Genomic DNA, 15,265 nt, shown 5'->3' on the forward strand with positions numbered 1-15,265 from the left:
TCATACAAATATTAAAATAGCAGCTATTAAGTAATATAAGCAGTTTTCTTCCTGTGTACATACATTTTGATAAATTTTCAAACTTTCCAATTAGACCAAGTGGAAATTATTTAAATCCGAGATACGGATATACAAGTTAATGTAAAGATGTTGGAGGAAATCGGAAAGTGTAATATTCACAATTATTATTAATAATATTATTTATTTATCATTCACAGCCAAAAACTTTTGACGCACAAATCAACCCTGTGAATAATAAAAAATCAGCTGATTTATAAATTTAGATTGTTTACACTCAGGTAAAAGCAATGCTAAACGTGTAGAAAATAAAATTGCAAGTAAATGTGAAATATATACATTATTTATATTATTTTATGCTAAATAAGCACATTAATTTTACGGAGATTCTGCAATAATCCAATATTTCGCAGTAGTAAAAGTAAAAACACGACAAAATGGGCGGCGGAGATTTGGTACTAAATAATGAAATGTTATATTCTTATAATCAAATTATTAACTATATTCGCCTATATTTTAGAATTTGAAGAAGTCTTGGCATCCGCATACGATGAAAAACCAAGAAAAGGTATGGAAAGCGGAGCAAGCCAAATCACAGGAAGATAGAAAGCTTAAAGATTTACGGCGGGAAATTGAAGAAGAAAAAAATCGAGAGGAGCTTAAGCAGATCGGTCGCAATTCTGGTATACTTCCACAGGAGGATAAAAAATTAGAATGGATGTACAAAAGTAAGTTGGTTAAAAGTTTCTAGTAACACCAAAATCTTACTATACCCTCTTTATTCCCAGGTAGTAATGATCTTATAAATCGTGAAGAGTATCTACTAGGCAGAAACATTGACAAATCATTTGAGATGTTGCAAGCTGAGGAGCAACGCAAAGATCAAAATATGGTAGGTGTAAAGCAATCAATTAATCATGTGGAGCACGAATGCATACCTTTTTCCATACGGTCTTATCGTAATATGGAGTCCACAGAACAAGTCGATTTGCAGCGTAAAGTCATGGAGGACCCTTTAATGTTAATTAAACAACGTGAGATGGAATCGAGGAAAAAACTTTTAGAGAATCCGGTTAAATTAAAAGAACTTCATCGTATTCTTAAAACTGACGAATTACTAAAGAAACCCAAAAAAGCGAAGAAATCTAAAAAGTCGAAGAAATCCAAGAAGAAGCACAAAAAACGTACTAAATCTTCTAGCGATGATGGCTCATCCGATTCTGAATCTGGTAGCGATACCGCAAAGGATCTAGATAAGGAATTAGCTAAACGATATAAAAAGCTAAATAACGAGGAAGATTTGTCTGGTTTAAATTTGTCAAAACTATTGGACGCTAAATTCGAAACTATTACAAAGGAATTGGATAAAGCAGCAGGTGGTAAACGCAAAAAAGATCACCGCCATCGCTCAAATAGCAGTGAAAGTGATCATGATAATAAAAGGAAAAGCCGTTCAAGAGAGCGTGAACGACGAGTGGACAGAAATGCATATGAGAGTAAAGAAAGGCAAAAAGCATTTAGAAGCTCGCGTCACAGATCACCCAATAACTATCAAAAACGACAAAGCTCAAATGTACGATCACCCGATGAGCCTCGTAAACGACAATATTCTACGTCTCCTTCGGTGGAAAGGAAGATCAGAAATATTTCCAATTCTAAAAAATCACGTTCAAGTCGTTCGTTAAGTAATGACCGTAAAAAGATTAAAGATCGATCCAGCAAATTGAACGAAAATTCGAGACAACGAGATTATAAAGGTCGTGAAACTAGATCTTCGGCACGTTCAAGTAGAAGAGAACGATCAAAATCTCCACTTAGATCTTCATATAGAAGATCACGTTCCCCGCGTAGAAGCTCACGTTCGCCACATAGAAGACCAAGTTCACCACGTAAAAGTTCACGTTCGCCACGTAGAAGATCACGTTCCCCACATAGAAGACCACGTTCTCCACGTAAAAGTTCACGTTCTCCTCGTAGAAGTTCCCGTTCTCCTCATAGAAAACCACGTAAAGCTTCACGCTCACCACAAAGAAGACCACACTCTCCACGTAAAAGTTCTAATTCGCCTCGCAGATCTTCACGTTCTCCTCGTAAGACTTCACATTCACCCCGTAGGAGTGAAAAATCAAAGGATCGTAATGAAAATAAATGGGGCAATGAGCGATCAAATGAAAGTAAAGTTGGTACTGCTACACAGAAAAAATTAAGCACTGAGGAAAAGGAGGCACGTCTTCGGGAAATGATGGAAAACGCTAGTTGGAGAGAGGAGGATCGTGTTAAATCAGTGCAAAAGCATCGCGAAGCAAATGCTCGTGAAGAGGAGCAATATAAAACCCAGGATTTCGATAAGGAATTTATAAACAAAGAAGTAAGAAAAGCGATTGCTACACAGTCGTCAATTGGGTCTAGAATACGTTCAAATTTGAATAATATCCAACGCACATCTGCTGCCATGAATGCCAATTTTACGAAAAAATAAATCAAATTTCCACTTCTAGATGTAAGTAAATACCGTTTTTGTAACTAAGAAATACACATCTTAAACGTTTTTAAATTATCAGCTATTTTTATTCAACATCTAAACGGATTATGATGCAATGTGTTCAACAAATCAATGTGTTCCTACTGCAAGAGCAGTGTTTTAACAATTTTTATAATATTTTTCATGCGCTCAGCATAGACATATATTCTTCTTAATACAAATTTGTCACTTGTGCTTTTTGCCAATGTTGCAGTTAGTTAGCTTAAGCATTGCTCAAAGCAGCTACACCTGGCAGTGTCTTGCCCTCAAGTAACTCCAGAGAGGCACCACCTCCGGTTGAAACGTGTGATACCTTTGATTCAGTTCCCCATTTGGCGCAGCACGAAGCTGTATCACCACCTCCAATAATGGAAACAGCACCACCTTCAGTAGCCGAAACTACTGCATCCATAACAGCCTTTGTGCCGTTAGCAAAGTTGGGGAATTCAAATACACCGGGTGGACTGAAAGCAAATGAAAGTTAAATCAAAATGCATTTAATAATATAACCGCTGCATTTACCCATTCCAAACGATGACTTTAGCGCGACATACGGGCTCCTTGAACAATTCTCGACTCTTTGGACCGATATCCAAACCCATGTAACCATCAGGAATACCTTCCTCGACAGTGGCTTCACAAGTTTTAGCATCTTCAGCAAACTTATCTGCGCAAATAAAGTCGACCGGCAAATGTAATTGGACGTTGTTCTTCTTTGCCTTTGCAACCAAATCATTGACGATTTTTGCACCTTCTTCGTCAAAAAGTGATGCACCAATCTTCATATTATTAATGACTTTCAAGAAAGTAAAGGCCATGCCACCGCCAATTACCATCTCATGTACTTTATCCAGCAAATTTGAAATCAACTGAATTTTGTCCGCAACTTTAGCGCCACCCAAAATAGCCAAGAATGGACGAGGTGGGTTATCCAGAGCCTGAGCAAAGTATTTCAATTCTTTGTTCAACAAAAAGCCAGCAGCACGCTTTTCAAAACCTTCGCCCAACATTGAGCTATGCGCGCGATGAGCTGTACCGAATGCGTCATTCACATAAACGTCACCAAGTTTAGCCAGACTCTGGCGGAATTCCTTAACTTTGGCTGGATCTGCCTTTACTTTTGCGCCACTAGCATCAAGACCTTTTCCCTCCTCTTCAATGTAAAATCTCAAATTTTCCAACAAAATGATAGTACCAGGTGCTGGATCTTTACATTCACTCTCTACTTCAGGTCCAACGCAATCAGGTAAAAATTTCACATCTTTGCCAAGAAGCTTTTTCAGTTCTTCAGCCACTGGTGCAAGAGTGTATTTTTGATTTTTTTGCCCATCTGGACGACCTAAATGCGACATGAGCACCTGCAAATAAATTCGTTGTTATGTGTGTGAGTGTGTGTCTTTGAGAGAATGAAAAGCCGACATTTGAAAAAATTACTTACGACAGATTTTGCTTTTGCGTCCAATGCATGTTTGATACTATCCAAAGCGGCAACAATACGTTGATTACTTGTGATTTTACCTTCTTTAATCGGAACATTGAAGTCCACTCTAAAAAAAACAGGATTTATGCAATCTCGTACAAATTTTGTTGTTAATGGTCTCAATTACCTCATCAATACACGTTTGCCATTTAAATCCAAACTCTCAATGCTCAATTTGTTGAAAGCCATTTTACCGCTTTTACTTTTTTCTTTTTTGTTACAAGAAGATAGTCTTATCTGAATAGAATTTCCAAAATAAGTTTGGAGCTCAAAAGCTTTCCGTATGTGCAAAACGTTCCTACTGCTTATCGGTACGGTCAAACTTTTTAGTAGCCAATTCAATGTCATTGCAAGGGCAGGCCGACAATCAAAGCAGAGTTGTTATACACGCGAATTTTGTTATAAAATCAATGAAAGCTTCGAATTTTTGAATGTTTTTAAATATTCTTAAAAAATATGTATTTTTAACATTTGATATATAAATAATGGCCTTTTCTTCTTACAAATTAAAATATAGTTGATTTCAATTACAGAATTATATAATTTTACATTTAATTATAATCTTATCTGGTTATAGATGAAAATCATAAAAAGAAGAGGATATAGTTGTAGGCTTAATTGTAGTTGTAACAGTTCAGGCAGTGTTTAATAAGAAATCAATACGAAAGTGTCTTATTAAAATAATTGAACCTTTATCAATTAGTAAATATTTGTATTTATTTGTTGTAGTTTGCATTTCGAGTTAGCACCGTCAAATTTGTATAACACACGGTATATTAATCATTGCGAATGGTTAGTTGAAGTTAAGTATCTGTAGGTTACAATTGAAATGTCAACAACTTCAAAAGTTGTTTTGACGTCTGTGGAAATTTTCATCGCCTTCCGTATATGAAAAAATAAATGTTTAGCGAAAAAATTCCTACTGTTGAAAAAGTTTAAAAAAGTGTATAGATTGAATAATAGTGCATGAAAAAGTCCTTGTTTTAGTTAGTGATATTAATCGTATTGATGAAATAGCGTTCAGACGCTTAATACCCATGTGAAATGGCGTTGAATAATTCGTGTACCAGCCAGTTAATTTATATGTAATTAGTATTCATATTTACACAAAATGTTAAATCTAAGAATAGCAAGATTCGTACGATTACGCACATTAACATGTTTAGCATTTTTGCTCTGTGTTTGCACAAATCAACGTTGGGAAACGAGGGCTGATCGCATCACGCTTTTACCTACAGCCCAGCATTTACAACATCATGCACCGTGCGATCGTAGTCGAAAAGTGTTCACTGAACCGTACGGCGAAATAAGTGATGGTCCTGCTGGATTTAATTACACACAGGATTCGCATTGCGAGTGGTTAATAAAGGCACGCAATGATAGCCAATTTATTACACTCGCTTTCCATAGCATGGGCACAGAGTGCTCCTATGATTACATTTATGTGTATGATGGCGACTCATTTAATTCCACGCTGCTAGGCAGTTTTAGTGGTCGTACGCAACCACAACGTTTGGTTGCGAGAAGTGGAAGTGTAAGAATTTTGTAAATTTCACTCAACTTTTTTATATAATTGAATGTGTTTTTTTTTTTGTCATCCAATACAGATGCTTATACTTATGTATAGTGATACGAATTACGTGCTCGATGGTTTTCGAGCGTCATATTACATATCAAATTGCTTGAATAATTGCCATAGTCATGGGAAGTGTGTAGGCCATCAGTGCGTCTGCCATGGGGAGTGGGTGCTGCCGGATTGTGAGTATGAGGCATGTCCAAATAAGTGCGGTGAGTCGCAAGGGCGTGGTAAATGCGTCAAAGGTATTTGCCATTGTGAGAAGGTATGTAAAAAAATAAACGGTGTTTTAATGATTTAATTCTTTTTTAAATAATAAATTTAAATCAGGGCTTCAGCGGGCGCTTATGTGATTTGTATATAAATCCGCAAGGCGGAAATTGGCGTTGGCTGGCTACCGAAGCGGAGGGTATGACACCGCGTGCAGCTCATACTGCCGTCTATCTCGAAGAACATGATGCTCTCTATGTTTTCGGCGGCTATGACTTAAATAATGTTATCAATAAATTGCAAGTAAGTCAAATTTATATAATTTTTGTTTTATAAATAAATATAATTTGGCATATTTTCAGATTTATCGCTTCAGCAGCAGTCAATGGGTAGATGAATGGGGACTTTTGTTACAAGACCACAATTATTCACAGAAAATAAATGCCACTCTACTGAAAGCAGTTTTGCAGCATAAGAGTGAAGACGAGGCAAAACTTTGGGGCTTACGTAGTGATGTATCATTCTTTCGAAATATTTTATATACACTAGCTGAGTCGAATTTACATCAACGGCGTACGCGTTCATCGCAATTGATTGCAGACGTAAATGACAATACCACAAATGAACAGATACCCGAATATTTTGAAGATATTTTAGAAGAGGTCACTGATAACAAACCAGAGGGTCGTTATGGACATGCGGCAGATCGTGTGCCAGGTAGAGTGTATAATCAGTAACAGTAAAAAAAAATTCGTTTGCAACATTTTATGTGTTACGACTAGGTGGTTTCGTCATATTTGGCGGCAAGAATGCAAATGGTAGTTTCTTCAACGACTTGTGGTTTTATAATAGCACTGAAAGTGGTGGCAAGTGGAAGCAATGGGCACAAAATTCAAAGCTGAAACCACCAAAAGTTGCGCGGCATACTATAACATTAGCTGGCGAATACTTATACCTATTCGGTGGTAGTCTTGAAACCGGAGAATTCTCTTCAAAGTGAGTAAATAATATACAATTTTAATGAATTAGTAATAAATACATATTTTTTACAGAATATACCGTTTACGTTTACCTATTTATACGAAAACCAAAACATCTGAACGTCCACATAATGAAGATGAAGCAACAAGTACGGCCTATGAAAACGCGAATGCCGCCGCTGACGATGATGATGATGATGGTCAATGGGAGTTTGTGCATCCGCGCGGTGGTAAATCTTTAGATGTGCGCCTCGCTGCGCACAGCACCGTTTACTATAGCGCAACAAATTCTCTAATTGTTTTTGGTGGTATTATGTCCAGTTTGGCGCGTTTCTCCAAACTCTCCGATCGCATTTTCGCATTCCAATTAGATAAATTGCATTGGACCGAAATACTATATCCACGCACTGCCTTACGTGACACAAACATTCCACACGAACGCGCCTTCCATTCCGCCACGATTTCCGGCAATTATATGATCGTCTTCGGTGGCTACACACATCGTCACAACAAGGACGAAATCTGCTATGACAATCAAATGTACTGGTACCATCTAAGCTGCCATATATGGATCAATCAAGTTGTATCGGCGGACGATAGTTTGTATCCGAAGAAGCAAGGTGTATTTGCGCATGCCGCCGCGCTGAGACGTAACAATACATTACTGATTGTCGGTGGTTATCATGGTAATGTCAATGCCGATCTCTTTGCCTACGAACTGCCACAAGTGCTGCGTTTACAAAATCATGGCTACAATCCAGAGATGTCATGTCGTTTGCACACCTCACATACAGCGTGCCTGTCAAATCCCGAATGTGGTTGGTGTTCGGCTGATAGCAGTTGTTACGGGCGCACAATTGGCGCCAACTGCACCACGAATTTGCAGACTACGCGTTGTCCCGGTATATGTCCATCGCTTGGTGATTGCCATTCATGTCTGGTACATGGCACACAATGGCACTCGGACACTGATCATTATTTCTCCGTCGCCAGCAAATTGGGCCTCAACGAGTGCACTTGGTGTGTGCAAAATGCTAAATGTCATCATCGCGATGATAATTATGGTATTTGCGGTGAAGATACGCCATCACGCAGTCCCGGTTGGTGGGGTGAAAAAGGCACCGAAATACGTCAACCCTCTCAATGCACCAGCAATGATAAGCGACCTGGTCTTACCTACATTAAATACCATCATCCGGTCAATTTGACAATGCCCGATTTTGTGGCTATAGTGAATGCGACAATGGTGGACTTTGGTTCGCCACCGCCTGCCACGCAGTACGAGCAGAAGTTGGAGGGCGAGATGTTGGCGCGTTTACTTGGTTTTGTGCGACCACAAAAAACGTGGGAGGAACCCTCCGAGATACAGGTGAGGGCCCACACTTTTGTTACATCTACAATATTTATTAAATATATTTTTTTCTCAGGTCTGCACCAGTTACTCCTCAGCTTTTCTGCGCGCTGGTTTGGGCAAAAGCTTAGACTCACTTAAGGAATTGACTAATCGTTCTACAAATCTATCATACTGCGGTCCCGTTGAGATACCCAGCACCGACCAACCATTCCTCATTGATTTTCAAGCACGACGTCGCGTCGGTCTATCGACCTTGCACAATTCCTATCAGAAAACGAAAATGGAATTGTATCACATCTACCACGGCAATCTGAATGCATTCACCTTCGAGTATCTTGAACCCTACTACTCGGGCAATTGTACGCAATATGCCAATTGTTTGCATTGCCTAACCGATTCGGCATGCGGTTGGTGCGGTCTGACGGCAAAATGTGTGGAAAAAACAGTAAACGAGACTGAGACTTGCACTCTAGCTGATAGCACGGCGCTTGCCAATAATGGCGCCTACTGGGAATATCTCATCACACAACCGAGCCAATGCGCCAACTGTTCCAACTATGTTTCCTGCAGTGAATGCGTGACGTCTGGTCTGTGCGAGTGGTGGACCGAAGAGGCGCGTTGCGCACGTTTCGGCAAATCTGAACATGGCGTGCGCAATACCTCCATGTGTCCCATACCCTGTCGGCTGCGCACTTCATGCGATCAATGCCTGAACGAACGCGGCCGTTGCGTTTGGTGCGAGGCCACCTCGCAGTGCTTCAGTTTCGCCGTTTACACGAGTGAATATCAGTTCGGCATGTGTCGTGAGTGGTTGGATCAAATTGTTTCGAACGAAACACAACGCATTGCAGACTACACACAGAATGGACGAGAACCTGCCACTACTACACTGCAACAACAACCGACGCTACCTCACAAAATGTCCGCTACGCAGTGTAAATCTTGTACTCTGTACACCAATTGTACGTCTTGTCTACGCACGCTCAGCTGTGGCTGGTGCTTTGACCGCGACAATCCCATCGAAGGTGTGTGTATGCAAGGCGACTTTAGTCGCCCATTTGGCAACTGTTCGCTAGCGTTGAATAGCCCCACACAGCATGACGCCGAATGGGCGTATGCGCAGTGTCCGGACGTCGATGAATGTGGACTGGGTCTGCATGATTGTCATAAGGAAGCGAAATGCACCAATACCCATGGTTCGTATAATTGCCACTGTCGGCGCGGTTACGTGGGCGATGGCCGGCTTTCGTGCGTGCGCACTTGCTACGAGAATTGCGTGCATGGCTATTGTTCTGGCTCATCCGACTATGTCTGCAAGTGCGAACTCGGTTGGACTGGTACAGACTGTTCCATCAATTGTGGCTGCAACAATCATTCGACTTGTGTGGAACGTGTGGGTAAATGCGATCAGTGCCAAGCGTGGACGGAGGGCGAACGTTGCGAGCGTTGTCGTCAGGGCAGCTATGGCAATGCCACATCGGCCGATGGTTGTCATCCGTGTGAATGCAATGGTCACGGCAATCAGGATCTGGGCATTTGCAATGTGGGCACCGGCGAGTGCTATTGCAAAGACAATACAGTGGGTTTGAAGTGTGATCAGTGCGCTAACGGTTATTATGGTGACCCACGCGATGGCGGCCAATGCTACTTCCAATGCGAATCGCGTGGCATGCTAACGAATATCGGACGCAGTGGCATCGGTTCGTATCAGTCGTATAAAAACCCATGGGGCGCCAGTTTGGAAGTACGCGAATGCTTATGGATATTATCGCCGAAAACGTTACAAGCTGAGAAATCGCTGCTGCAATTGGAGTTCGAATGGCCCAGTCTGGCGATGGACTGTGATGAGAATGCGGTATACATCTATGATAGTTTGCCCGATTTGACTGGCGCGACGCAACAGAATCAATTAATATCGGTTGTTTGCTCGCCATACACGGCCACACACATTGTCGAGGCGCGTTCGAGCCATGTCACCGTTTACTACAAACAAGGTGGCGATCGTCAGAAGTTCGGTTTCAATGCGCTATACACCGTGAAGAATTGCGCAGCGCGCTCCTGTCTGCATCCGCATATATGTGATGAGCAGCAACGTTGCGTCTGTCCTGCCGGTTATGTGGGTGCGCGTTGTGAGATCGAAATTTGTCCGAAGAATTGCAATGCCAAACGCATGCAAGGCTACTGCGACACTGATTACGGACGCTGCATTTGCAACAGCAGTTATGCGGGCGCCGATTGTGGTACGCTCATCAAACCAAATCATCTGGTTGTTACAGATCTCTTCAACACACTACTGCTGAGCGACACCTATGAACATCTACGTAAGACTATACCGCGTTTCGGACACTCGGTGAACGCCGATAGACGCGGCTCACTTTGGATGTTTGGCGGTTACTCACCATCGCATGGCCCGCTCAATGACTTTCGGCAATTTGATGCGAAGAACGGCACTTGGATGCAGGTGACTGTCGAGTCCACACCGGATGACAAAATGCCGTTGGGTCGTTATTTTCATGCCTCTGAAATTTACTTGAAGAAACAAATCATTTTCATTTACGGCGGCATTAGCATACGCGGCGAACAAGAAGAGCGCACCTCACAACTGATACTCGATGATTTCTGGCAATTCTCCATACAAAATCAACGCTGGAGCGAAATTGAGCTCGTGCAACGACGTGAGAAACCGCCTGCGCTGGCTGGTCACACATTGACCCAGATCAGATACAACGAACGCGAATCCTTGATACTGATTGGCGGCATGACACGCAACAAGTCGCGTCAATTAGAGTTGTGGGAATTCAATTTGGAGACTTTCCGCTGGGAGCAGTTGTTGGCGTTGGGCGTACGCATGCCGGTGCTCTACGGTCACAGCACGGTGTATAGCGCCGATTCGCATATACTCTATGTGTTTGGTGGCTATTCCGTCGAGCCACAGAACAAACTGTACGCGCTGAACCTGCAAAAGATGACTTGGACAGAGCTGCCAACCTTTAAAGAGATGTCGCGTCCAGATGTGATATTGCCACGTGCGCGCTACTTTCACTCAGCTGCCACCACGGAAAACTACATGATCATCTTTGGTGGGCGCACACATCCTTATGATGCCAGCGATGTGCTGCTGGCGTACATTTATGATTGCAATCAGTGGATACGCTTGACGGAGGAGGTGCATGTAGTCGGTCGATTGCCGCATTCGACATACGCTGAGGCGATCTCCATCGATCATGACAGCAAGGCTATCTATGTAATTGGCGGTTGGGACGGTAGCGCGTCGCAGAGTCACGTGACGCGCATCAATTTACCCGATGACATTTGTCAACTGTGGAGCGCCAATAAGTATTTGTGTCGCACGCATAAAGGCTGTAGTTTTTGTACCGTGTCGGGCACCTATAGCTCCGCCTCTTATTGCTTCTCCGAGGGGGACTCGGCTATTTGTGAACACCGCAATGGCACGCTGGTCTACAACAATGGCGCCGCATGCGATGATGCATGGATGGCGCGCCGCAATTGCTCCAGCTTCAGCACCTGTAGCGCTTGCCTGGCTTCGTGGCCGACACACGTGGAGACGACGCCTGTGTGTCAGTGGTGTGACGAGTGTGGCATCAAGGGACGTTGTGTGCCGGCTGGTGTGGACTGCGAACGTCATAGCACATGGTGCAATAAGGAGATCAGTGTCGGTCTGCTGAATCTCTGTCCACAACCGCAATGCCATACATTGCACTGCGAGGCGTGTGTGATGAATGAGAATTGCGAATGGGCGCAGAGTGAGTTGGGCACAATCGAGTGCATAACAAAAGAGCTGGTTGAACAGAATCAATATCGCATTATCGGTGAATGTCCGATGCCGTGTCACATCTACAAAAACTGCAGCACGTGTCTGAACAACTACGATGAGAACCCCAAGGACTGTAAATGGTCGACTATGTTGAATAGCTGTATTTCACCACAGTCACAACCGCTGCTCTGCGCTGGTGGTGTTTGTGGTCTTGTTTTGGAGATGAATGAGACTTCGCATTGCCCAGAACCCTGTCATGTTTACGACCACTGTTCCACTTGCTTGGAACATGCACATTGCGGTTGGTGTGCACGCGATGGCTTCAACGGTGATGGCATCTGCACGGAGGGTTCGCTAGAGAACAAGCAAGAATACCCATCCGGTTCAACATGTGATCTTATCTACACCTCGCGGCGCAATGACTCACAGCTTACGCCGGCCGATGTGGTCTCCTGGCATTATGTAAAATGTCCGGCTGAGAATGAATGCACGAACGGTCATCATAACTGCAATCCCATTTCGGAGCGCTGTATCGACACTGATGTGGGCTACACCTGCCAGTGCGGCGAAGGTTATCGCGATGAGAACGGCACTTGCATGCCAGTTTGTAGTCAAGGTTGTGTGCGCGGCAAATGTATCAAGCCGGACAATTGCACGTGTGACTTTGGTTATGTTGGCGCCAATTGTAGCATACAATGTTTGTGTAACGGTCATTCGAACTGTGAAGGACCCGATCGACTGGATGTGTGTCTGGAGTGTCACAACAATACGAAGGGCGATCAATGCGAAAAGTGTAAACCGTTATTTGTTGGCAATCCAAAGGAGGGTCACGAATGTGTGCCATGCCTCGGATATTGCAACGGTCATTCGGACGTTTGTTTGGCACAAGACTCGGATCCGGCGCACTTTAATATGACACGTGCGGAGCTGGAAGAAGTCCTGCTTGAGGGCCCTGAAAGTAATGCTACATGTTTGCGTTGCGCGAATAGTACAGCGGGCGATCGTTGTGACACATGCATTGTTGGCTATTTTCGTGGTAGCGAGGATCATCACAAGGCCTGTCGGCCGTGTCAGTGCCATGGACATGGCAATATTTGCGATCCCGTAACTGGTGAGAAATGTAACTGTGGCAATAATACGGAGAGTGATGCCACATGCACGGCGGGTGGTGGCAAAAACTCCGCACAACTCTGTTGGAGTGTACAGTGTTCAAAATGTCGAGACTCATATGCGGGTAACCCCATAGATGGACATCAGTGCTACAAGCAAATAACTGTGGAATCACGCATGTGTTTCGACGCCAAGCCAATAGGTGAGTAGTGCAATAACGATAAGTGTTTCATAAGTAGGTCGATTTCGAGGTTATTGTGGTGAGTTTTGTAATTGTTATTTAAAAAATATGAAAGTAATTAGATTGGTTGTTGTTGTTGTAGTGGCATAAAACATTCCCCAAATAATTTTGAAGAATGCTGCCGATTTGCTTGACCGGATGACGGGTCTTAAGCATTCACTTGACACATAACCTCATTTAGCGCTTTAGAAGATCCAAATTAATTTTTCTTTAGAAATTTCTTTGATGTCCAAAATTGCTAATCTCGTGCCCATCACAATAACAAACAAATTGTCACACCATTTGAGCAAATGTGCTAATCATTTGTTAACCCCATTACTAAATCTTTATTTGTAAACATATTCGAGTTATTTATTTATTTTATCTTACTACTCTCTCTCTCTCTCTCTGTATTTCTATGTATTTCTACTACCACAGAGGAGTGCAAATCGAAACCGGCGGCGCTGCGACCAGGCCAAACCGTATTCTTTGTTATACAACCACGTTTCATGAACGTCGACATACGCATCATAATCGATGTTACGCAAGGCGAATTGGATGTGTTCATGTCACCACAAGATGACTCCTTCATTGTGGACACCAACGATACGACGGGCTTCCATGAGATCTTCCTCGATAATCGCTACAATTGGATACCCAAAGCGAAGCGTAATCATCCATTGCACATAGCAATGCCACGCACAGACAATATAACTGCCAGCAAACTGGTGATGCACGACAAACGCAATAGCTTCTATGTGCCACACATACAAGACTGTAAGAGTCACGGTGGTCATAGTTTCTATGTGAAGGATAAACATGCCAAGGATTTGAGTACACACGTGACGCTGAATCAATGCAACACGCTATTGCGTCTGTTTGGTCTGAAGAATCGTTTAGTGTTAACATTGCCGCAGAATGCTCATAATTTAAGTGCAACACGCTTTTTCATAGCGCTACGTGCCGGTGCCGGACCGGAGCACAGTTATGGTTCGGTAGTTTTTCGTCAAGATCAACTGCATATCGACTTGTTTGTGTTCTTTTCCGTCTTCTTTTCATGTTTCTTTCTCTTCCTGGCTGTATGCGTGGTTGTGTGGAAGGTGAAGCAAGCGGCCGACTTGCGACGTGCGCGACGTCAACATGTCGTCGAAATGTTGCACTTAGCAAAGCGGCCATTTGCTCGCGTCTTCCTCACAGCAGGCGCTTTGGATATGGAAAGCCCACAGCCGGCACCGTCATCAGCGCGTTCCGTGCGTAATATAACCGGTGCACGTGCACGTCATCATGCCGGCGGCGCTACACATGCGCCGGAAATATTACTAATCGCCATCGAACCGACTGCGGACAATTTGGCGGCGGTGGGCACAGTGTTTGTTAGTCTGCCCGGACGGCATAAAGCGCCGCTAAGCATGGCACTCGGTTCGGCGCTGATCACATATCCCCGACAATTTCCGTTAAATGCGCGCAATTTTATGCGTGCACAACGCAGCGGTGGTGGTGGCGCCGGTGCGGTAGCTGTTGGCGGTGGTGCGGCTGTTGCGGGCAATCATGCACCGGCGTAAGTATTTTATAGTTTAAGTTGCCTTGTTTTTCTTCAATACTGACTTCAATTGAATACAAACTCGAAAGCATTTTTTGTTGGTGTGATAGAGTTTATATACTCCATTACTCTCTATTTTTTATTTTATAATTTTGAATTTCGCATAAATATTTTTATTTTTACTTTTATTTTATTTTTTGTTTTAATTTAATTTTTTTTTTATAATTTTATTTATTTTTTTTATTTTATTTTAGATTTAATAGATTTAGATTTTATATACTTTTAATTATTTTTTACATTTTTTTTCCATTTTTTTCTGTTATTTTTAAAATTTTTTGTTTACTGTTTTTTATTACTTTTCTAATTTTAAAATTTTTTTATATTTTTTTTTTAATTTTTTTATATATTTTTTAAATTTTTTTTATATTTTTTTTTTAATTCACTCTATGTTTTACTGGTTTTTACTGCATTTATTACTGTT

At 42.4% G+C, this 15,265-nt stretch overlaps 3 protein-coding genes across 3 annotated transcripts; 2 read left to right on the forward strand and 1 right to left on the reverse strand.

The window, feature by feature from the left end:
- The first annotated feature begins 271 nt into the window (after nucleotides 1-271).
- LOC105215257 (pre-mRNA-splicing factor CWC25 homolog) lies at nucleotides 272-2,572 on the forward strand. The gene is made up of 3 exons (XM_011189079.3): nucleotides 272-473; nucleotides 539-746; nucleotides 807-2,572. The coding sequence occupies exons 1-3, from the start codon at nucleotides 456-458 to the stop codon at nucleotides 2,495-2,497; spliced, it is 1,917 nt and encodes a 638-aa protein (XP_011187381.2). The 5' UTR covers nucleotides 272-455; the 3' UTR covers nucleotides 2,498-2,572.
- Pgk (phosphoglycerate kinase) lies at nucleotides 2,558-4,467 on the reverse strand. The gene is made up of 4 exons (XM_011189078.3): nucleotides 4,147-4,467; nucleotides 3,978-4,086; nucleotides 3,062-3,897; nucleotides 2,558-3,003 (listed from the first exon to the last, which is right to left on the reverse strand). The coding sequence occupies exons 1-4, from the start codon at nucleotides 4,365-4,367 to the stop codon at nucleotides 2,763-2,765; spliced, it is 1,407 nt and encodes a 468-aa protein (XP_011187380.1). The 5' UTR covers nucleotides 4,368-4,467; the 3' UTR covers nucleotides 2,558-2,762.
- Nucleotides 4,468-4,819: 352 nt separating this feature from the next.
- Nucleotides 4,820-14,982, forward strand: LOC105215263 (multiple epidermal growth factor-like domains protein 8). The gene is made up of 8 exons (XM_029042277.2): nucleotides 4,820-5,553; nucleotides 5,627-5,860; nucleotides 5,926-6,108; nucleotides 6,168-6,522; nucleotides 6,588-6,801; nucleotides 6,858-8,154; nucleotides 8,213-13,226; nucleotides 13,683-14,982. Exons 1-8 carry the CDS (start codon nucleotides 5,131-5,133, stop codon nucleotides 14,804-14,806), a joined length of 8,844 nt encoding a protein of 2,947 aa, XP_028898110.2. The 5' UTR covers nucleotides 4,820-5,130; the 3' UTR covers nucleotides 14,807-14,982.
- Nucleotides 14,983-15,265: the final 283 nt, after the last annotated feature.

Source organism: Zeugodacus cucurbitae, chromosome 3, assembly GCF_028554725.1.
Source record: "Zeugodacus cucurbitae isolate PBARC_wt_2022May chromosome 3, idZeuCucr1.2, whole genome shotgun sequence".
NCBI lineage: Eukaryota > Metazoa > Arthropoda > Insecta > Diptera > Tephritidae > Zeugodacus > Zeugodacus cucurbitae.